Source organism: Truncatella angustata, assembly GCF_020726525.1.
Source record: "Truncatella angustata strain MPI-SDFR-AT-0073 chromosome Unknown BKA67scaffold_4, whole genome shotgun sequence".
NCBI lineage: Eukaryota > Fungi > Ascomycota > Sordariomycetes > Amphisphaeriales > Sporocadaceae > Truncatella > Truncatella angustata.
Genome location: NW_025763384.1, coordinates 2,289,413 through 2,310,993, shown reverse-complemented (window position 1 = coordinate 2,310,993; position 21,581 = coordinate 2,289,413). Strand labels below are relative to the sequence as shown.

Genomic DNA, 21,581 nt, shown 5'->3' with positions numbered 1-21,581 from the left:
CTCATTTTTGCTTGCCTTGTGGTCGCCTGAAGTCTTGAAACTGTGTGCGCAAGACATATGTATGTCGCCTCGATTAGCTGGTGCGAGCTGAAATAATTAATTACACGACGACCGAAAAGACATGGCACTCCTTGCAACATTTGACGGACCGCGCTTCCAGACACCAAGGCTTAACGTTGCTAGCTGACGTCTTTCATCAGTCCATGTTGCCTGTATGCACATGTTTTGTGAGTTGTCTTTCTCGTTTAAAATGTCTTACCCTAGGCGAATGGGACTGCTGCCGGTCCGTACCAGGGTCGTTCATGCAGGGAGCTCTTTTCTTGCAAGCCGCCTGAACTATGCGTGCGGCCATCGAGATGCGGATAGGCCTGGGCCAAGTGTGAGCAGGGGAGATCTGCACGATAGCGACCCTGAATCCGGGTTTTCACTTTACGCCATCCTCCATTCCAGGTCTACCTGTCTTCTTCCTTTAGCGAAGGCATCGTTGCAGCCACCCCCATTCTAGGTTGCGGTCAAAGAGCTTACATATGCAACGAATGGTGCACAAACTGTGAGCCTAAGGCTATCTACCTAGTAGCCTGGAGCAGCAAAGCCGGATTCCTTAGTCAAGCGTACGTATTGTGTGCCCGAAATTTCCGGTTCTTTACATAAGATACCATGACTTCCCAAGGCAAATTTTGGCGAACTTCTGCATTGACGGAGCTAGCAAACGGTCAGTGGGCACGTTGCGCACATGGCAAAGCTCACTATTGGCGCCTAAGACACGGCACAGATATAACTAAGTTCTAAGGTTAGTTAGTGCCATCAAAGCACGTTGGCCGACGGACCATATTGCCCAAACTATGGAACTGAATTGGTTTGTCAAGATCTGAATACGGCAACCTAAATGCCCTATTTGAGGTTCAGGTTGATTGTACTTACCTAGAACAACATTCTCTGGCATAATCTCGTTGGATGTACTCTCGTAAATGGGTAATAAATGCGTCGATCGACTCGTAACTATTGAGAAGTGCATCTAGTCTAAATCAATGTCTTCAGGCGTAGTCTATTTCTATTTAGCCACTAACGGTGGGTTTTCCACTAGCTACTTTCAAATTGGTTCGTTAACGTGGTCTTTCTTACCTATCAAGTCTATTATATGCTCTCACTGCACAGGGTTGTCTTCCATTGCCTACAATATTGGCAAAGATAGCCAAGACTGGATGGAGACTGCTCGGGCATTGTGGACAGGATATTCAGAAAACCTTTCAGCGGGCTCCAGAAGAGTTGCAGTGGTTCTGGGTGCGCATTGCGTGGTCTGTCCAATAACCCAAAGGAACCGCGGCTGGGATAGCTTGGACTGGCACGTGAACCCCTGCTGGGGATCCTCCTGCAACCCTTACCACCTGAACTTTGACAAGCCTCTTCGCTTTGTGATACGCCATACCATAAACCATGACAGCCCCACTTGCCGTCTCATCAATAATACTCCGGCATTATATACAGCAAATAACCCGGATTTTGGAAGAACCTTAACCAAAGGGATTAGAGCCGTACCGAGTTTCAGCCATGGGCGGAAATCAAAGTGCTGGAATGTTGGAAACGTAACCATGGTAGTCCATTCATGTCACCTGTCGGCAAATGTCACAATCTGCCCCAGATATGGATGGTACGGTGGCTTGCTTGTCCGTGTATGTAGATGTTGCATTATACAATTGTAATCATTTGTCAGACTCCTTCAAGACGTTAATCTTTAAAGGAATTGGTAAGTAACTACAACCGTGATAAAGAGTATTGCGCAAACCTATAGGTAGCATATACTTGAGGCTACACAAAAAGGGCATCTGCGTTCCCGTCAAACATGTGATATTGGCTGATCGGTCATTTTAACTCGGCATATCATACGACAACTCAAATAATGAGTGTAGTAGTTCAGTCAGGCGTCTGAATGAGTGGAGCGCTTGACGCGGTGATTTTTCAGCCATGCAGACACCGTGGATGATCTCGATGGCACGCTCAGGCGTGCCCCTGGTCCCCTGTTCAGTGACCACGCACCCTGGCAAGCCCTTTGAAACGATCCTCGCTTCTGGACCTTTGGCGGTAGGCGGTTCGCAAAGTTCACAGACACTATATTTCTCATCACTTACTTGTCAGCCCAGGCTTCAAGAAACTTTAATTGCGCTCCGCCAAGGGTTCTGCTTGAAGACTAGGATTTTTGAGGTAGCTCGGGAATAAACTGAGTCTCTACTACCTGATATTGCATTGCATATATTGGCACTTTGCGTCGCGGCGTGCCTTTTGAATCGGAATAGGACTACTTCATCTAATGCATCGTTCAAGCATCAGGACTGCTTGCTTGGTGGCAAAAGGTATCGACTGACGAAATTACATTTGTTGACACTACGGTGTTTGCACTAATTCTCACTTACAACGTCTCATGCTATCTACGAGACTGGCCGGATCTACATCAGTGATCTGCTTGGGGTGTACTAGCATCGGAATGCGCAACATGTCAAGAGCTTAGCCGAACCAGAGAAAAACATGTAGCAGTAAGTCATGGCTACAATCTCGGGCCGTGCTTGGCCTTGTGCGGTGAAATTAGCCTTGGAAGCTCTTGATTTTACATATGGTTTTGACCATTTCTAATATGCCGGTCGTTATTTCTACGGCAGTTCCACCGGACATTGCAAAGTTGTTTCGTCACTGGGCTAAAGCGGGTAAAATGAGTTGTTTTCGATCATATATGTGTAACTCGAACAGATACACCGCCTTATGTTGCATATTACGAACCATAGTACCAAGTAACACTAGTCAACGGTTTCCATATCAGACTACTGCGGTCAGCAAGTAGCGAAACTGTTGAGTAGTAGCCGCTTAATATCCTGAACAACATGAATCTCCGGTTCCCGGGAACTGGTAGCGCTATCGAATAGAGTCACATCCATTTGATAGCATGCACCTATTGCTTCCCTTGAAACCGTTGCAGCGAATACACCTCACGAAAGAGCTTGGCATGCCTATCAAGGACTCATCCACTGGAGGTAACAATATGGACGAGCGCATCTGGTCACTTCTGTCTGCGCACCGTGCAAGCAACTCAATGCGAGTAAGTAATTCCAGTGCCACTTTCTACTTTATCTGGTAACATCTATGGTCATGGGGTATTGCCCAAGCGCATTCGTATCAATAGACTTAGCTGCGTAGACTTGAAAATATTCAAGGCTTAAGTTTGCTGATCTCAAGTTGTAGGCCAACCTGCTTTGCCTGTCCTGTATTTTGGCGTCACTCAGCAGCATCCGGAGTTGACTCATTTTGAATTAGTCAACATTCGGCATGCTGCAAGGATGACAGCTGGATATAAGAGACAGCTGTAAATTGTCATATCACTTCTTCGCGTCGGCATATGTACATCCTTACCGAGCACTCTTTGGTGTGTTGTTAAAATTGAGGCTATTGGGAATGTTTAGTCAGATTAAAGCTGCAGTCAATACTACTTATGTACCACGCAGTTGCTGTGATTTTACGTGAGAGTTTGGTCAAACCAAGGGACATTCAAGTACGATCCACCAAGATCACGTCGACTCTAGTTTCAGGAAGATAATATGGTAATAGCCCGCAAATATCAGTCCGCTCATCTCATACTTCAAGTTTTCCGCACTAGTGCCAACACCCCTACAGCTAAATTTGGGCTTGCAACGGCCTACATACTACAATGCGATACTTGACCAGGTGTACAACAAAGTGTTATGATACTCGGAAGTCTCATCGCCTACGCCGGTATGCTTCACGACTATAGCCGTGTGACACTCCATTTTAGCCACCACATTCGGGACAATGCCGGCACTGACAGAAGCCACACGAAGTGCCGATGGTAATGGCATAACTGTACTTGAGCGATACCCAGCTCATCTTGTCAGGGCTGGCCGAGCTCCTATTTCAGGTGCATTACATTCCCAACTGGTAAACAAGATTGACCGTACTTAACATACGAGTCTAACTCCCTCACCCTAGAGCCAATACATAAGTATCATTGGCACGAAATATTTTCCAACTCACAGCTGAAACGAGTAAGATGAATCATGGTTAGCATTATCGCTCACCAAAGCCTATTCACTACTCCATAGAATAGTGGTATCACGATCAATGATGAGGCTCATCGGCTTCCTTTCCAGTCAACATAGTATGTTGACTGTTAGAATCTATAAACATATATATCAGATAGAAACGCACATACATTCTCAGAGTGCAGTTTCTCCACATACAAGCGTGGACTATGCGGTGTATTTAACTTGCTGCAATGTCCCCTGCGTGTCCTTTGGTGCTCAGGTGACTACGGGGGAAGACTCCAGCTCGCTATTTCATTCATCAAACGCTGTCTCATTCCCGGGACTTAACCTATTTCCAGGTTATTTTTGCGACGTTGTCTGAGCAATAGGTCTTGTTCATTCTCTACTCGAGCATGCTGAGGATAGGTTGTGCCTGGTTCTTGTCCTTGAACGAAAGGCCGAGCTCCATTTTGGTTTTATGCAAACAAGTAAATTCACGTCGCAAACATTCCTTCGTATTTAAAGGTAGGCTTATAGTAAGATGGGCTGGGCTGACAACTGATAGGTAATTCTTATTTTGTATGTATCTGCGCTTAGAAAAGAGTGAAAATACCCAGCGTATGCCCCATCTAGCAAAGGATTTGCTACACCTCATTTGAAGAGATTTCCCAGAGCCCATTCCTATGTAACCACTTGTGTGTATCAGAATCCTGCATATGAATAAGTGATCCCCCATCAGGCCCTCATGTTGGTCCAGCTTCCCAACCAGCGCCAGCTCTGCGCGACGCGTCCCACACCCTCAAGAACCTCTTGTACCTTCCCCTCCGGGTCCTCGAACTTGTGCCCTTCGAACTCGACGAAGAAGACATACTGGAAGGGCTCGCTCAGGCTCGGCCTGCTGTTGATACTCGTGAGGTTCAGCCCGCCCTTCCTGAAGCACTCCAGCACATCAGCCAGGGCGCCGGGAGCCGCATGCGGCACTGTGAAGGAGACCAGCGACTTTGTCCTCGGTTGTTGACTCTTCTTCTTGTCCTCCTCCACCAAACCCCTTCTTCCCGGGACCCGGCCTTCCAGTTCGGGAATGTCACTGCCCTGCTTCCCCGTGCCCTTCCTCAGCACGAAAAAGCGGGTGGTGTTGTCCTCCCGGTCCTCGATGTTCCTGGCCAGGAAATCGAGGCCTTGCAGCTCGCCCGCTAGCGCACTGCTGACCGCCGCGCTCGTCCCGCTGGAGTCGGCCTTGGCGAGTGCGGCGGCTTTGCTCGTCGAGCTGACATCGATGGTCTCGATGCCCTTGAGATACGTGTGCATGAAGCGGGTGACCTGGCCCCAGGCCTGCGGGTGGCTGTAGACCCGCTTGACATGACCAAGGGAGGCGAGAGGCATCGCGGGCTGTTTCTGCCCGGTCACCGATCCATCGGACTGGGGCGGTGGCGTTGTGGGCTCCGCCGAGGCAGGAGGGAGATATCCCAGCAGGCAGTGGTGCACGTCCAGATATGCCTCTGCACAGACGCTCAGATCTCGGTACCGGGCCTCGCGGTCCGCGAAGTGGTCCAGGGTGAAGACCACGGAGCCGTTGGTTGAGTTTTCAAAGGGCACCACGCCGTATGACGCGGGGCCGGATTGAGTTGTGTCGAAGACATCTGTATAAAAAAAATTTAATTTTATTCATCATGTTGCAATCTTGAAATGCGGAATGCAGGGGTCAGGAGCGTGATACCTTTGATGGTCTGTACAGGTTGGAGCTCGAATTGCTCCGGCGGAAAAGTCTGTAGCGCTGCCTGGTGTGTATAAGAGGTCTCAGGTCCCAAAAAACAGACCACCGGTTTCTTTTCTGTCGACATCTCCATCTGGATTGGTTCTGCTGGTGACTCGGCCACCGTAGTTCTAGACGGAGCGCTCATTTTGAGAGGCCCGACTACCGGAAGAGCCAATTCCGTTGGCTCTGCTCAACTAACCTTAGGGTATTGTCTTATGCTTATTCAATGTCTCCCACATAGAACTCGTGTAGCATATGTATGGCCCTAGAAACTCTAAATTCCAGGCCCTGATGCAAGATGAAGTCGGCATTAGATAGTCATGGAATTCTCGCACTGAATCTGCTTTTACTCTGTAGTGTGAAATGCGGGACCGCGCCCTGCCAGCAGCAACTTTGACGCCTGCAACGATCCACCAGACATTGTCAAGCTTACTGTACGCATGGTTACACGCCATTTGGCACATGGTGTACGAACGCTGTTATAACTTTCAGGGGGCTAGCAGGTTTGTAATTTTATCAGAACACTGTAGTCGCAGTATATGCAGTCACAGTATATGCACTTGAGACTAGCCAACGGAATCAAAACAGACGGCGGTATTACAACGAACGACTTTTTGCATTCTTCAATCTAGGAATGTCACCAGAAGCATAATTGAGTGAACTATCTGCCTTCACAAAACCCAGGCCATGACTAAACAGACACCGCCGTGACCAGATCCATGCTGCAGGAGGGTATAATGTCAGACGAACACAGATAGGTGCGGTCTCTATCCTTGATTCATCTCTTCGCAGCTAGAATCCAGTAGTGAAAGTAAAACCCAAGTTCTTATGTTCCGAGTATTTTCGGAAAGTATCTTCTCGATCTGGGACGGTGTCAGTTAGTTCGGGCGTTGTAAACTGTTCAAGCTCATTAGACTCACCTCCTTTCCAAGCTATGGATTAAACTCAAGTTGCCGTCATCATATCGCGAAGCCGGCTCGGCCGGGCCACCTGCTTAGCCGTATGAAGGGAAGTAGCTGGTCCCAATGTCTGTAGGCGCCGCTCCTTGTAAGACAACGGATCGGACTTGATCAACGGCACAGTGGTGGGGTTAGGCTGCGGTGGACACTCGGGCTCCTCGGCGACAAGTGATTGCTTTGATGAAGTGGCTTGAGTCTGTCCCTCGGTAGAGTCGAGGGCATCATCGGGTCAATCGTCGTAGTAGTCATCATCATCCTCATCCACCTCGGCCAGTTGTTCGAAGTTAACCTTGTATCGAAGAATACCGCCGATACCACCAAAACCCTTTACGAATTGGTTACCCTCAGTGGAACGATCGGAGACGAACTCAAGGTTGGTTCCAAAGTCCTTGTAGTGCTCAGCGATCCATTCGATGAAAGAATCTTGGGCCACAACCTCCATCTCCTGGTTGGTCTCCTTGTCCATGAATCTGGAGCGATCCTGCTCCTGCTGCTTGGTGGTGTGGAGCTGAATTTCGGCACCGTTGCTGTCCTTCAGGACCCAGCGAGTGATCTCCAAGTTCTCGAAGACAATCAAGGTTTCGACGGCACCAAGCTCCAAAGCCTTGAGGGTATCGTCGATACCGTAGCAAACCTTGCCGGTATCCTGGCTGATTTCCTCGAAGTATTTCCCGATGAGCTTCTTCTCCTGGATGAACTTGACGTTGCCAAGCGTCTCAGAAGACAACTCGATGGCTTGGTTGAAGCCGTTCTCACCACCGTAGGAGACATCTACAACCTTGATGACCTTGGTGGCCAGACGGTTGTCGAACAGATCGGAGGAGTTCAGATCGGTCTTGAAGTCGGCAGAACCGGCGAGGATGATACCGGCGACATTGGCCTTGTCGTTGGTGATGAAGTTCTGCACGGCCAACTCGGCGACCTTTCGAACATAGTTGTGTCTCTTCTCCTCACGAAGACGGGCGAAACGCAGGGCGGATTGACCACCACGACCATGCTTCTTGGGAAGGTCGACGGAGAACTTGTGCACAATATCTCTTGTGTTACCGCTGAGGGTACCGAAAAGGGCTCCGTTACCATCCATGATAATGAAACCGAACTTCTGGTCGGACTCTAGCAGCTCAGCCAAGGCCTCGGTATGGAATTTGTTGTCGCAAAGATATAGAGAGGTGTTGATAGGCTTGAAGGGCTCGAAGTCGATGTTGACCTTTCGCTCCTTTCCTTCCGAGGTCAAGATTTCACCACAGTAGACGACAAGTCCGTTAGGAGGGACCTTGTTGTAAAGCTTGAGTCTCTGCTGGGTCGAGGTAATGGCCGAGAGGACGGATTGTCTGTTGACTCGAGATTTGATGTTGGAGGCGGTACCCTGGAGACGAGGTCAGACTGGGCAATGCGACATGCAGCACTGGAGATACATACGTATTCTTCAGCCAACATCTTGGCTGCTCTCGACACTTGATCCTTGGGAGCTTTGGTGCACGTTAGACAGACAGGCCTCAAGTCGTTCGCACGAATGACGGGGCAGGCGGCGAGACTCACGAATAATGAGGGAAATCATGGAGGTGCCATTACCACGCGCGGCCTCAAGGCGCTTGATGAGCTTCTTCACCTTCCATATCTCAATCTGTTCGAGGGCAATGTCAGTGTCTGTGCAAGCCGAAACTTGGGCGGGTAAAAGAAAAGATAGAAATAAAGAGTAGACGTCGCGTGGTAGGGTAACGATGGATTCAGTTGGAGATAAGGCGGGGTGAAATCTGTGTGCGCCAGAGGGGGAAGGGAAGGGGGGGAAGGAAAAATGCTCACGTTCTTCTCGGCCTCGCTTGCCTGAGCGTCACTCATGTTGGGCGCTTTGCAAACAGTACTGAGGTATATAAAACGAAGTTGCCAATTGCAAATGAATCAAAATAGAACGTCAAGCGTCCGTATGCGAAGAAGGAAATGGTCGGTCAGAAGTGGGAATTTCAGCAAGAAACAAAATAGTTAAGTTGAGTTAGTGCCCGGTGGAGGTCAGGACTCAGAAAGCAGAAAGCAAAAAGCAGAAAGCCAGATGGTGCCAAGCAGATTCTCGGGCGGTCGTTGGCTGACGTTAGGCTAGACCAACTCAAGCGGGTTGCCAACAGCGTCACTCTCTCCCTTCTCTCTGTCCTTGCTTTGACCTTGAGATGTGGGCAAGTTTCTTTTTCTCGGGTTTCCCGACTGCCCCGCGTCTCACAGCCTACAGTAACCTATAACCTACATAAGCGGATATCGACCGAGTCAGAGCTGACCCCAGGCATCCAACAGAGTCAGGTGGCAGGGCGGAACTTGCAAAATCCCGCCAGAGCCCCCCCCTAGGCCCGCCCAGGGTTTTCACTCATACGCTAAGCAGATCTGCAGCACAATATCCATCAACAGAGTGCCATCACCCTAATCGTGATTACTTCGACTCTCGAATAACACATAACTCTCCGACAGTGACTTCAGAGAAGTGCACAAGAACTCTTGAATTGTATAGATCGTTGAAAGAGTTAGAGAATTTTGCATCACTTCCTAATCTACTTTGATCACCGAAATAGAGTGCTGTCAACTGCATATAGTAGAGACCAGCGGCTATATGCACATTTAAAAGCTTATGCAGAAGTCGATGGTACGATAGGTCTGTGCTTCAAGAAAGGCTTGGCCTCCACCCAACCTCCTCACAACAACACATCGAGTCACGTCTGCCTCGTCTTTGTCAACATCAGCGACCCCAGTACTAACGACGCTGCTGTGTTAGGCATGCATCGCCTTCGGTGACCACTGCGCAACTGATTGAGAGGCATACGTTTTGACTCGCTCAAAATGTATTGGTGGTGCACTGTCAATGATGGTTCTCTTTGACGCTTGAAAGGACATGTGCATAGTTTTTGCAATTTAAATGGTGAGAAATCTGCTTGTTAACATGTAGGTAAAGCAAGTGGTGGATGCGGTTGCCAATTTGGCAAGGTAGGGCCATGGTCTGGCGTGTTTTGCGTGCGCAAGACACGGTTGCGAAGCCGATGCTGAATACGATCAACAATGTTCGCCTAGCGATGCTGCATGGTATCATGAAGGCCACGCACACTACACGGAGCTTGACCCGAGGACGCATAATGCAAGAAAGCCATCCCAACGTGCAAGCACGCTTTTTGTGCTTCAAAAGCAACATGGCCGTTGCACTGGACAGCCGGCAGTCCTCCTTGCCGTCTGTGGTTTGTGAACTTCGTCCAGGACGCTGAGTGGACCGACCACGCATGGAAGCCTGATGGCAGTCGTGGTCGTCCCGTGGCGAAGAGAGCTTGATGGATCAAGGACGACCTTTGCACAGCCTTGCGTGTGGCCCTGCGACCTTTTTACGAGGTCGGAATAGCACCTGTCTTCTCAGTCAGCTTCTTTGACAGAAAGCTTGGATAATTGTCCTACAACTCCGTTCAGCGGACACATTTGGTGAATACTTGTGTTGGCGACGACCTCGTTTCGGAGCCTGCCGACCTGAGCTCTATACTCAAATTTTGGCGACGCGAGTGCCTGCGGTGGAGCTACAACCCATTGGGGCGGTGGATGAGATTGAGCTGCAATTGCTCTGACACCGTGTCTTGATGATCAGTCCCTTGATCTCACTCGTCGCCGACAGATCTCAACCGTATGCTTACACTGCAGGCTAGCATGGGATGTTGGCCTTGCTGCCAGCAATGTGGTTGGTTCGGGCTACCAGGTGGGGGCTGGTTCATGGGCTATGAAGTCCAGCTTCCCGCTTTCAAGGTTCTCAACGTGACTTCGATAATCCACGACCACCTGCAAATAGGCATGTGAGCAGTGGGCAACACATTGCAGCTGCTGAAGACATGGGTTCATGTTCGGATTTGTGAATGTAGAGGGCCAATGTTCCCAGCGTTAGTTATGGTCATGGCATATCAGGTGAGCTTACTTAGCTTGGAGAACCAGAACCGGAACCCTTACTCCAAAAGAGGTCAGAACGGATTGCTTCAACTATGATCATGACCACTCCATCCAGACGAGTCTACCGGGCGAATGGAATTCTTAGGTCCGGAAGCATGTCCTCAGTCGTTCGGCTTTGACAAGTCGCAGGAACGAAACAAAACGAAACGTCAGAGTGCATTTGCGGTAGCTGCCTAATAGATCATCTTTGCCTACATACCTTACCTAACCTGACCTAACCTATCAAATGCACCTCATACTTGATATGCCACCGAGGCCAGGGGGTGCTTGTGCGTTTTAGTGCGGCCCAATTTGTGTGGGCGACCTCGACATTTCATCTGCCGCTTGCACTCTACCTTAGACTAACCTCCACCCTCAGCATTCCATCAAACTCGCCGACCTCAAACCACAATCAACCACTGCACAACATGGCAGACGACGAGTCCAGTGACCTCACGTCTCTCTCTTCGTTGTCTCCAGCTCCCTCTGACGACGAGAATGACGTCGAGCTCAAGGAAGACAAGGGTACCGGCATCCTGAAGTTCTTCCACAAGCTTCCCAACGGTAGCAAGCCTGCAAAGCCCACCAGAGAACCCTCACCGCCGCCACGCAAGAGATCGCCTTCGCCACCTCACGATTATGTTCTCGCCGACAATCCGGCCATTGCGGTATGTGAAAATGTCAAAAGTCGCGTCGAAAACGCGAGATATCGCGTGGGGTCGCGCGCTAAGCTAATCTATTCCGCGCCCAGTTCATCGTAATGTTCCGAAGCCGATTCAGCGATGCCTTCCCAAAGTCGCTTCCCAACTTTGGACCGCAAGAATTGGAAAGCGATGTCACCGGATCTGTTCCCGGCGACCGCGTCGAGCTGTTTCTGTGCGCAGTCCTCGGCTTACTGTTGAATCGCAAGCAAGATGTCAAGTATGACGCAATACCTGCTCCAAACCCAGTAAATGGGGCATGGCTAACTTTTACAGACCGGGACATTACGGTAGAGCTCTAGAAGATGCTATTTCGACTCACAAGAGCCAATGGCCCAAGGATTGGCAGAAAAAGAACCCTCTATCAGGCGGCGCATCGTTTATATCAATGAACCCCACGGAACGAGTACGTACCAAAACAACCTGCCAAACCCATATCCTCACATGTCGTGCTGCCCCTCAAATAATGATCCCCATAATGGCATGGTCCGATGCGACTGACGATTTGTGCTTAGCTCACTTTATTGCGAACCCTCGTGCTCTGGAGCTTGTCGTCCTCAGATTCGGTCAAACAGATTATCAACACGTCCTACAAGGGCAATCGCCGTGAAGACGACCTAAACCAACCACTCTCTGTCCAACCCTGGGGCTCCGATAGCGACAAGCGCCGTTACTTCCTCATCGAGGGCCTAGATGACACCAACTTTCGAGTCTATCGCGAAAGCAACCCAGCAGGATTTAACAGAACATGGCGGAGTGTTGCAGGAAGCATTGAAGAGCTCAATGCACTCGTAGAAAGACTACAGACGAAGGATGGCGGTCAGAAAGGGAAGAAGCTTGCACAGCAGATGCTGGCTGCTGTTCCTAGATTCGAGGCCTCGGAAGAGAAGCGCAGGAGACGAGAATACCGCCAACAACAGAAGGAGCGCTTCAAGCGTCCTGAACCTGGCTTCTCCATGTATGAAGGGAGAACCAGAGGCAAGCGTATGAAGTACACATATTCCGACGACGAGGATTTCCTGACGGACGGTTCCGGTGTTCGCCGCTCGACACGCAATACAGGTACGACTACTCCAGCCGAGCCTGCTGGGCCCGTCACCACAGCTAGCGGCCGTCAGATCAAGGCACCTTCACGTATGACAGTTGATGCTTCAAACAACATCGTGACTACGGACCCCGACCACGATCAAATGTCCGTCAGAGGAGCTTCGGCACGAGCATCATCTAAGGAATCCTCCCTCGGGCCAAGCGGTCGCCCACGGAGGTCCGCTGCGGCCAACCATGGCACCAATGGCTGGCCATCCTCACGTAATGATGAGTACAATTCTGACGAGGACGAGGACGACAGCGAGCCAGATTTGGGCGAGGATGAAGATGATCATGTGCCTGATGTCGAGTCCGAGGATGAAGAGGACGAATTCGATGAGGACGTAGAAATGGCCGACGATGACAACGAGCTGGATGACAGTGCTGAGAGTATGGTCGTGAAGCTAAGGGTCCCTGCCGAGAAAGAAGGAGTGAAAATCGACTTTGACAAGTTTCGTTACAACGGATCTGTAGCGAAGGCTGCGGTCGATGAGCCAACAGAGACGAAAAGCGAGGACCAGGATGGAGATGCTGCAACGGTCGCATCTAGGGAAAGGGGCACTCCTGAGCCACAAGTGCGGGAGTCAGCTTCTGTTGCTATACCCGCAGGGCAGCTGCCTTTATCACCAGCAACCCATACCTTGCAATCCAAATCTCTGGCTTACAGGGAAAGCCCAGAGAAATTACAGGCGCCACCGCCGCCGCCCATTACGCGGCCGCCCGTCGAGTAGAACTCGGTTGTATGAGGATTGAGATTACAGGACGGCGCTTCTACGGATCGAAACCTCTGCTGTGATTGCGTTCATGGTTTTGCGTTCATGGTTTTACCGCTTGAGCTTGGTTTTAGGCGTTGGTTTCGAGGGTGTTACACCCTCAAAAAAGCGACATTTTGAGGCATTGAGGGAACGGTAGGCCTTCATGTTGTTTACGGGTGATGAGTAGAAGATTTGATACCAGGAGGTGGTGACCTGTATGCATCAAGTTGTGCCCCTCGCACGAAGTCTTGGTTTGTATGTTATTGCCAGAAAGCTTGTACGTCACTTCAAGGCGGCTCTATAGTACATATAGGCAGTGGGCTGTATCTTTAGTGCAAAATGCCTTGTGCCAGGCGTCCCTCCGTTGGGATGCAAATGAAGTGTAATGCTTCCTTCCCACTTCGAGGGCTATAACCGACATGTATGGCTGGATGTTCTCGAGTGCCCGCGCATTTATTCGCCTATCCCGAACTGTGTCATCATGACCGCCGCGACGTTTGATTCAAGCCCTCTTGATCTTGGTGGGTATTGGCCAGTTGTTCACACCATACCACCATCGCCGTATCCTAGCACCAACTGAGCTGCCATTGTATTGTGCATTCTTATTCCAAAACTGCCAGCCACAGATGGCGAGATTGTACAGTATGCCCTGCGCGAAAGGCATCATGATCTGCAGGTACGAAGCGTTAGCAATCACCGCTCTTGGACCTCATGCGTGCGTGCCCCCTGACCATGGCCTAGTCATGGCAGACTGATGACGGGAAACAACGAGGATGAGATGCCACCGACCTGATCCCTGATGGTAATCCAAGCGACGCCTCCCCAGCTCTCGGCCTTCTCGATGCTGTGCAGATAGCTCTGCTCGAACCTCAGGTCCGGCATGGGAGGGAAGTCGTGGCGCCTCCTGTGCGGCCGCAGCACGCTTATTGGTATCTCGCTCTCGTTGTCTTCGTCGTATTCCGAGGCAAACTCCTCCCCCTCCACGACGACCTCCGCCTCGCGTTCGTCATGCTGCTCGGGGTCCGGGTACGAGACCCGCACGGGTTCCTTGACGGAGGCCGACGTCGACGGGTTGATGTCGTGGTGTGGGGACGGCGCGCGGTTGATGTGCGCTGTCTGCACCGTCTCGGCTATTTGCGTGGGTATCGACATGTTTGACGCTGCGTATGTGTTCCTCTACAGATCGGAGAGTTTTGTGTTTTGGTGCAGAGATTGCGGAAGATGCCACAACGTTATCATGGGTTCAATGGCCGAGGATCGGGTGCTGGAGCTCTTCCCTGCCTTGCCTTGCCCGGGGGAAGCTTGGATGATTGCGGGATGCGCGAAGCCAACGAGGAATGCTTGGAAAGTGGGCAGCTGACTGGCACCTGCACCTCAACCATCTCCTGGAAAGTTACTCGGCAAGGCGAATTAAATTATCTTGGTCAGTCGCTCCCTATCTTCCCAAGACACACCCGGCGACTGGCTTTCAGTTCTACACCTGCTTTTGTACATATCTTGGCCTCTGCATTCTTGCTGCTACAGGGTGTCGACACCCACCGTGATCTTTATTATGCATAGCAGTGTAAGCAGGCATTTCGTAGCTCGATACCACCAACTTATGTGCCCAAACTGGCGCGCATGTTCAATGGAACCGAGACCAACAAGCCACTGATGGGTTGGGTCAACTGACACACTCTCCGATGAGTAGGGGCTGTTGGTAGGGCTGCGGCTTGTGGTCTTAAACGAGATACGGACGTTCAAGTAGTTGCCAAGATCCGGGCTGGGCACTTCGGTGACCACAATGAGCTAAATAGTCTGCTCATATATGGGTAGTGTAGCCTGGCCTCCATGCACTGCGGATTTGAATTACAAGCTCAGAAAGCCATATATAAACCAATTTATTTCCTCAACATTAATCGTCTCTCCGGCCAATGCAACCACGTCCATACCTCACACTTCGTGTTTAACTTTGGGTTTCGACAAAAAAACATCTCATCCTTCAAAATCCCTGGTCAAACCGGCTGTAAGTTGCTCTCTGGCGAGAGATGTCATCTCCAAACTCGTCCGCGATTTCTCGCACAGGCGGTGCTGGCCAGTCGCCTATTATCGCGAATGCCACAGACGCGACTGCGAGGAAATATGCAGCGTTGTCTCTGAGTAAATCAGATCGCATCAGGTTCTTGGGCTTTCCGGAAGAAGTATACCAAGAAGCAGAATTTGTGCTCACGTCCTCCTGGCCGCCGGGCATCAAAGCTGCATCGCAGTACGCCGGGTCGCACGAGTATCAGATGAAGGGGCGGCCCTGGGGCCTGATGGGCACGAACGAGGCAGTCGGCTCACGGGTGCTGCTACGGAACATCCTGGCATATCTCTACGATCGTTCGTGGCGCCTGACGACGTCGATCAGTCTGAGCGAGAAGATAGGGTCCAAGGATACCTTGCTCTTCAAGAATGCTGCGTCGGGCAACCCAGAGGTGGAGTGGCTGGTAATCCAGTTCCACTCTTCGAACAAGATCTTCGTGCACTGTCCGTGGTCTCCTGCAGCCTCTGTGGCACATTCTCGTTCGGACGCCAACACGAGCCTGATGAAATCTGTCGAGAATTGCCTGACCAAGCTTGAGTATCTCGAAAAGGGAGAGTGGAGCCAGAATCACGATGCATACCAATTCTCGTTGAAGGGCCGGCCGTGGCGGTGTCATGGTCAGGACTCGATGAAGGTCAGAAAACTGCTTCTGGAATTGGCTGAGAGCCTGGACGAGTCGGGCTGGGAAAATTACGGCACGATCAAGCAAAGGAGCGAAAGTGACGATTGGAGAGTTTGTGATTCATGGTATCTTGTGCGCAAGGTGTCGATCCTGGTATAGAGGAGGAGTATGAATACGAAGCTGTCAGTTTATTTGTCATGACACGTCGCGTCGTGCATCCCTGATATTCCGTACCCAGATAGCCAGCAACACGCGAATAGTGAAGTGACATGTTTTGACATTATGATTACATGGGTGTTATACAAACAAGAGACGTTTATGGGGCTCGAGGAATTTCTCCTAATATATAAGACAGGTATATGCTGATATGAGTAGATCGTTGTATGTGGTATCCCCGTCTTCCACATTGAGAGCAAAGGGTACATAAACTAGAGTCATGATACAACGATGAAGTCAGACCTTCGGATAGCCTCTTTTACACTTTCAATGACGTGTGTAGCTTCGAAATACTCAGTAGAGCAAGGAGTTCGTCGAGAACAATCTGAACAGCGGAGGCCAGCCTCGCTCCAAGGGCAAATTTCAGGGCTCAGACTACTATACCCCCGAGTCTGTCCCTGGCTCCATTTCGAACCAAGGCTACGAGGCTCCAGGATCGGTTACGGAGGCCAGCCGCGAGGGTGGGAACTACTAAACTTTTTAATGGATGGCTGATTTGATTTGATTGCTTTCATTCATGTTAACGGGCTAGCCATTTCGGCTGGTAATATATAGTACAAGTATTGTGACATATTCTCTCTTTTCCATAAGCAAATTTTTTTTACTTTCATTAATGAATTATTCCATCTCGTTTGATGTTGTCACAGAAAGACCGTTTTATGTTCACCATAGTTTTATCCTGTGGAGCGCGGTGGTTACTGGGCGAAACAGGAATATAGCTCATATTACGAAACAACTGGAGTGGAAGTGTAAACCAAAGATCGAATAACTTGATGGCTAGGTCTGACAAGTACGTACATACTGACTTTTTATCACATAGACATCTAGTACATTGAATTACAAGAAACAGTTATCCTCGGGTCATGATAGCAACATTCTTATCGTCTCCCACGGCAACAAAAACAGCAAGAAAAGCAGCATAGCCGACTGTGGCCACAAACAAGCTGACCTCGTCCGATGTGCTGACCCAAGCTAATGTGATACCGAAGAGCAGTATAGCTACACAGCTTGTGATCAAGTCCTTCGTCAAGGAGCGATCAATACTCATGGTAACCTAAGCGCGTCAGGCGTTAAAGAAACTTGCCAGATTGGCAGATTTAAACCCTCAGGGGCCTTACCATGGGGGCAATGACAAAGACGCCACCAACAATGGAGGTGATCAGGCGTCGCGGGAACTCCCTGACTCGTCGCTTCTGCTCCATCCTTCGCTGGTGCTCCCATTCCTTCTCAGTAACACTGCTCTGCTGAGTATCGTTGGTGACCCTCTTCTCAGGCTGATCCATCTGTACCCTGAGCGGCGGCCCTTGAATGTTCCTCTCGGGACTCACGTCACTCGAGGTTTCGGGCGTTTTCAGGAAGGGGGAAATGAAGAATGGGCGGCTCGGACCGGCAACTGTGGTCGGGAACGTTCGACTGGTTCTTCGCACATCCCCAGATTGATCTTCGGTGGAAATGATGGTAGTGTGTCTGCGGGCGGGTTCTAGTACCGGGCCCGGCAGGAATTGTATTGTCCCAGTTGTGACTGTATTCGGGCGAACAAGCTCACGACCCTGTTGACCCGAATGATTTGAGGCTATAGAATGCGCTGGAGTAACCCCTTGGGGAGTACGTGTAAAGTCTCTCGCTTCAGTAAACTGAGGCTGAGTTTCTGCATCTTGGTCCATATTGTACTTGGTTGCCAATCAACAAAAATCGAATGCTACGCCTGTCTGTAAAAGATCGAGAATGTAGTAGAAAGAGACTTGTCGCCATAGTGTCGTAGACTTTTTGTCTTCTCCTCGAGCAAGCTTGCGCCTTCCATGAGCGGCTCTTGGGACACACCTGCCAATCTGCACGATTGGTTTAGATGGCGCCTACTTCTTCTATAAGAGCACTGCATCATGGTTCTATGTGTAAGCATGAAGCTATCAAGATCTGAAACGGTGGTGGTTCATTCTTCGGAGCAACGCACGTTGAGAAGCTTACGTGAACGTAAATTTACCCTGTATCCCGGATTGAGTAGTTGGTGGTTTGAATAAAACCTATGGCAAGAAAATTAAGAGCTATTGAATAGAGCTGACATTTTACAACACAGTACAGCACCTGTTTATAACATATGTGCGTTATACCTAACCACCGTTACGGCCAGGGGTGAACCTGTTTGCTCCAGCTTCACCTGCGGGCACGTCGAGAACAGCATGGTTATGTAATTAGTAGTTATGTTCATCCAAATTGACAGTCGATACAGAACTTCAACAGGTTGATGCCTTGAACACACTGGTTCCTGCCGTTCTCTGTGTAAGATCCCAAGATACCAAGATTGCATGGACATGGGCATGGGCAACTTGATACGACAACCATCTGAAGTCACGCGGATGCTTCCACAGTCTTGTTCGCTGTGCTATAGTGATACATACATATATACCACTATTAATGGATATGGATAGCGTGCCTTAGCGGGGTAGCTCGGTCGGGTCGGATCCCCCCCGCGATGTGTACTGTACTGTAGCACCCGCCAGACCCCCCCGTGTTGTACCCGCGTTAAGAGCGCATCGGACTTAAGCGTGACGGGCCCCGGCGCGATATGGGAGCTTGCATCATTGAAAGATAAAGCTCCCGAGTGAACGTCACGACACTCTTCAGCCAACTGATGGCGTGCGAGGTGTGAATCGAAAATCTCAAACGTCCACATCACTTATTAGTTCGTCATCCAAACCCGGCAACATCGTCTCAGTAGAGAGAGAGCATATCCACACACCTTCGCGTGGCTCTTTCGTCAGGCCCATGCCGTCTTCAACGCCAGGATCGCCACGGATTGGATCGGCCAGTGCACTTGGGACCCATTCGAAGCACAGCAAATCGACACCTGCTGCCTCGCAACGTAAGCGACGACCTTCTGAGAGCCGGCCGATCGGACACGACCTGAAGCGAAATAAACCGAGCCCTAGTCCAAGTCAACCCACAGTCCAGAAAATGAGTAAAGTACAGGGCAAGCAACCACAGAATGCTCCCCTCATCGACCTGACGAAGCCAAGGGGAAGCACTGCTTTCCAGCCCGGCAAAGGCGCCAAGAAGCTGGTGATCAAGAATCTAAGGACTGTGTCGAGGACGAACAGTCTCGAACAGTTCTACCAGAAGATATGGGAGGACTTGGAATCTGCGCTACAGTCCATATTCGCAAGACAACAACCAAGACAGCCCTTTGATACACTATACAAAAACATCGAGAGCCTATGTCAATACCTCCGCAAGACTCGAGAGGAAAAGAAACTCAGCGACTTTCTGTGGAAACGATGCGAAGACTACCTGAACGAAGACATGGCCAAGTCCATCAAGGCCGGGGCTGGGGCAAGTAGCATTGACTTGCTGAGGAGCGCACACAAACACTGGGTCATTTGGCAACATCAGCTGGTAGGTATTCCATGCAATCAAAAATTTCATTCAAGTGAAAAGTACTGATGACCGCGCAGGCCACCATTCGATCCATATTCAGCTTCTTGGACAGGACTTTCTTACTAAACTCCAAAGAACTCCCCATGATCAACGATATGGGTATCACTCTATACAGGAGGATGGTTTTCCTGACCTCAAAGATGGGTTCGTCGGTTTTGGCTGGTATTACCGATCTGATCGACCATGATCGGCGAGGAAACTCTGCCTTTGACGCCTCCTTGTTACGCGAGTCCATCTCTATGGTCCACATTCTGAATATTTACGGCAAATCGTTCGAGCCACGCTTATTGGAGACATCACGAGAGTATTATGAAGAATTTGCAGAGATCCAGAGCGCCTCGTCGTTAAAGTCTTACATCCACGCCTGCAAGCGGCTGCTTGCGTCTGAGGATTATAGGTGCAACGCCTTCAACTTTGACAGTTTGTCAAAGAGACAACTCATGGACAGCGCACATGCAATCCTCATCGAAGGTTATTCCGAGAAGCTCTTGGACAGCGGTGGTGTCAGCAGGTTGTTGGATGATAACGCAGTCGAGTCTATGCAAGCGCTTTACCAGCTTTTACGGCTGTCAGCTATGCAAAAGAATCTCAGAGGGCCATGGGAAGAGTACATTAGAAAAGCCGGTGCGGTCATTGTCAATGACACGGGAAGAGGTGATGAAATGATTGTGCGGTTATTGGAATTCAGGAGAGCCCTCGATATCATGGTTCGCGATGCTTTTAACCAGGATGAGGAGTTCACTTATGGACTCAGAGAGGCATTCGGCAACTTTATCAACGACAAGAAGATCCTGTCTGCATGGAAGACCGGAACATCCAAGGTCGGCGAGATGATTGCAAAATATATCGATATGCTTCTGCGAGGTGGGCTGAAAACTATTCCGCAGTCACTCTTGTCAGACAACAAAGACCGTAGAGCAGCAGAGCAAAGTGGCCAAGCAAGCACCGGCGATGAGGATGCGGAGCTCGACCGCCAGCTTGATCAAGCTCTAGAGCTTTTCAGATTCATTGAAGGCAAGGATGTCTTCGAGGCCTTCTACAAGCAGGACTTGGCACGCAGATTGTTGATGAATCGTAGTGCTAGCGCCGACGCTGAGCGCAGCATGCTAACAAAGCTGAAGAGCGAGTGTGGTTCAAGTTTCACCCACAACCTTGAGCAGATGTTCAAGGACAAAGAGCTTGCTCGTGACGAGTTGAGCGCCTACAAGTCGTACCGCGAAAACACGGGCAGGGACAAAGCTCCTCTGGATCTCAACGTGGATATTCTGTCTGCTGCTGCTTGGCCGACTTATCCTGATGTGCGTCTCAATCTGCCAGGCGATGTTGCTACGCAGATCGAACAGTTCGAGAAGTTCTACACAAGCAAACACACAGGACGTCGTTTGACGTGGAAGCACGCCCTTGCTCACTGTACGGTCAAAGCTAGATTCAATAAGGGTCCCAAAGAACTGCTCGTCAGTGCTTTCCAAGCAGTGGTTCTGGAGTTGTTCAACCAGGTCGAGGGTAGAGATGACGAGTTTCTGACATATCCCCAAATTGCCGAAGCCTCTGGTTTGACCGGCAAGGACCTGGATCGTACTCTCCAGTCGCTAGCGTGCGGTAAGACCAGAGTGTTGTCAAAAACTCCCAAGGGCAAGGATGTGAAGGAGACGGACACCTTCAGCGTCAACAAAGCCTTCACGGATCCCAAGTACCGTGTCAAGATCAACCAGATCCAGCTCAAGGAGACGAAGGAGGAGAATGAAGCAACACACCAGAAGGTTGCGGTTGACAGGCAGTTCGAAACCCAAGCCGCTATTGTTCGCATTATGAAGAGTAGGAAGACCATGACACATGCCAACCTGGTGGCCGAGGTTATCAATCAGACCAAGAGTCGTGGTGCAGTAGATACGGGCGAGATCAAGAAGAACATTGAAAAGTATATCTCACAAATTCTACTCTTTTCAAATCAGCACGCTAATATTCTCTAGGCTCATCGAGAAGGACTACCTTGAGCGGGATGGAAACTCATACGAATACTTGGCGTGA

At 50.2% G+C, this 21,581-nt stretch overlaps 7 protein-coding genes across 7 annotated transcripts; 3 read left to right on the top strand and 4 right to left on the bottom strand.

Moving 5' to 3' along the window:
- Nucleotides 1-4,553: 4,553 nt before the first annotated feature.
- Nucleotides 4,554-6,222, bottom strand: BKA67DRAFT_565062 (prephenate dehydratase). Its single transcript, XM_046102790.1, has 2 exons — nt 5,743-6,222; nt 4,554-5,665 (listed from the first exon to the last, which is right to left on the bottom strand). The coding sequence occupies exons 1-2, from the start codon at nt 5,924-5,926 to the stop codon at nt 4,761-4,763; spliced, it is 1,089 nt and encodes a 362-aa protein (XP_045958687.1). The 5' UTR covers nt 5,927-6,222; the 3' UTR covers nt 4,554-4,760.
- A 747-nt stretch (nt 6,223-6,969) lies between these two features.
- BKA67DRAFT_535737 (eukaryotic peptide chain release factor subunit 1) lies at nt 6,970-8,579 on the bottom strand (the record flags this gene model as incomplete). The annotated part of the gene is made up of 4 exons (XM_046100058.1): nt 6,970-8,106; nt 8,160-8,209; nt 8,280-8,364; nt 8,544-8,579. 4 exons carry the CDS (start codon nt 8,577-8,579, stop codon nt 6,970-6,972), a joined length of 1,308 nt encoding a protein of 435 aa, XP_045958686.1.
- Nucleotides 8,580-10,827: 2,248 nt separating this feature from the next.
- BKA67DRAFT_278319 (uncharacterized protein) lies at nt 10,828-13,399 on the top strand. Its single transcript, XM_046095932.1, has 4 exons — nt 10,828-11,344; nt 11,428-11,597; nt 11,654-11,783; nt 11,893-13,399. Exons 1-4 carry the CDS (start codon nt 11,105-11,107, stop codon nt 13,192-13,194), a joined length of 1,842 nt encoding a protein of 613 aa, XP_045958685.1. The 5' UTR covers nt 10,828-11,104; the 3' UTR covers nt 13,195-13,399.
- A 58-nt stretch (nt 13,400-13,457) lies between these two features.
- BKA67DRAFT_278234 (uncharacterized protein) lies at nt 13,458-14,462 on the bottom strand. The gene is made up of 2 exons (XM_046095931.1): nt 14,008-14,462; nt 13,458-13,888 (listed from the first exon to the last, which is right to left on the bottom strand). The coding sequence occupies exons 1-2, from the start codon at nt 14,368-14,370 to the stop codon at nt 13,721-13,723; spliced, it is 531 nt and encodes a 176-aa protein (XP_045958684.1). The 5' UTR covers nt 14,371-14,462; the 3' UTR covers nt 13,458-13,720.
- A 719-nt stretch (nt 14,463-15,181) lies between these two features.
- On the top strand, nt 15,182-16,328 carry BKA67DRAFT_565041 (uncharacterized protein). Its single transcript, XM_046102789.1, has one exon. It carries the CDS (start codon nt 15,246-15,248, stop codon nt 16,062-16,064), a length of 819 nt encoding a protein of 272 aa, XP_045958683.1. The 5' UTR covers nt 15,182-15,245; the 3' UTR covers nt 16,065-16,328.
- Nucleotides 16,329-16,971: 643 nt separating this feature from the next.
- Nucleotides 16,972-17,785, bottom strand: BKA67DRAFT_535733 (uncharacterized protein; the record flags this gene model as incomplete). Its single annotated transcript, XM_046100057.1, has 2 exons — nt 16,972-17,175; nt 17,240-17,785. The coding sequence occupies 2 exons, from the start codon at nt 17,783-17,785 to the stop codon at nt 16,972-16,974; spliced, it is 750 nt and encodes a 249-aa protein (XP_045958682.1).
- A 1,288-nt stretch (nt 17,786-19,073) lies between these two features.
- Nucleotides 19,074-21,581, top strand: BKA67DRAFT_518043 (Cullin; the record flags this gene model as incomplete). Its single annotated transcript, XM_046097976.1, has 3 exons — nt 19,074-19,511; nt 19,571-21,471; nt 21,524-21,581. The coding sequence occupies 3 exons, from the start codon at nt 19,074-19,076 to the stop codon at nt 21,579-21,581; spliced, it is 2,397 nt and encodes a 798-aa protein (XP_045958681.1).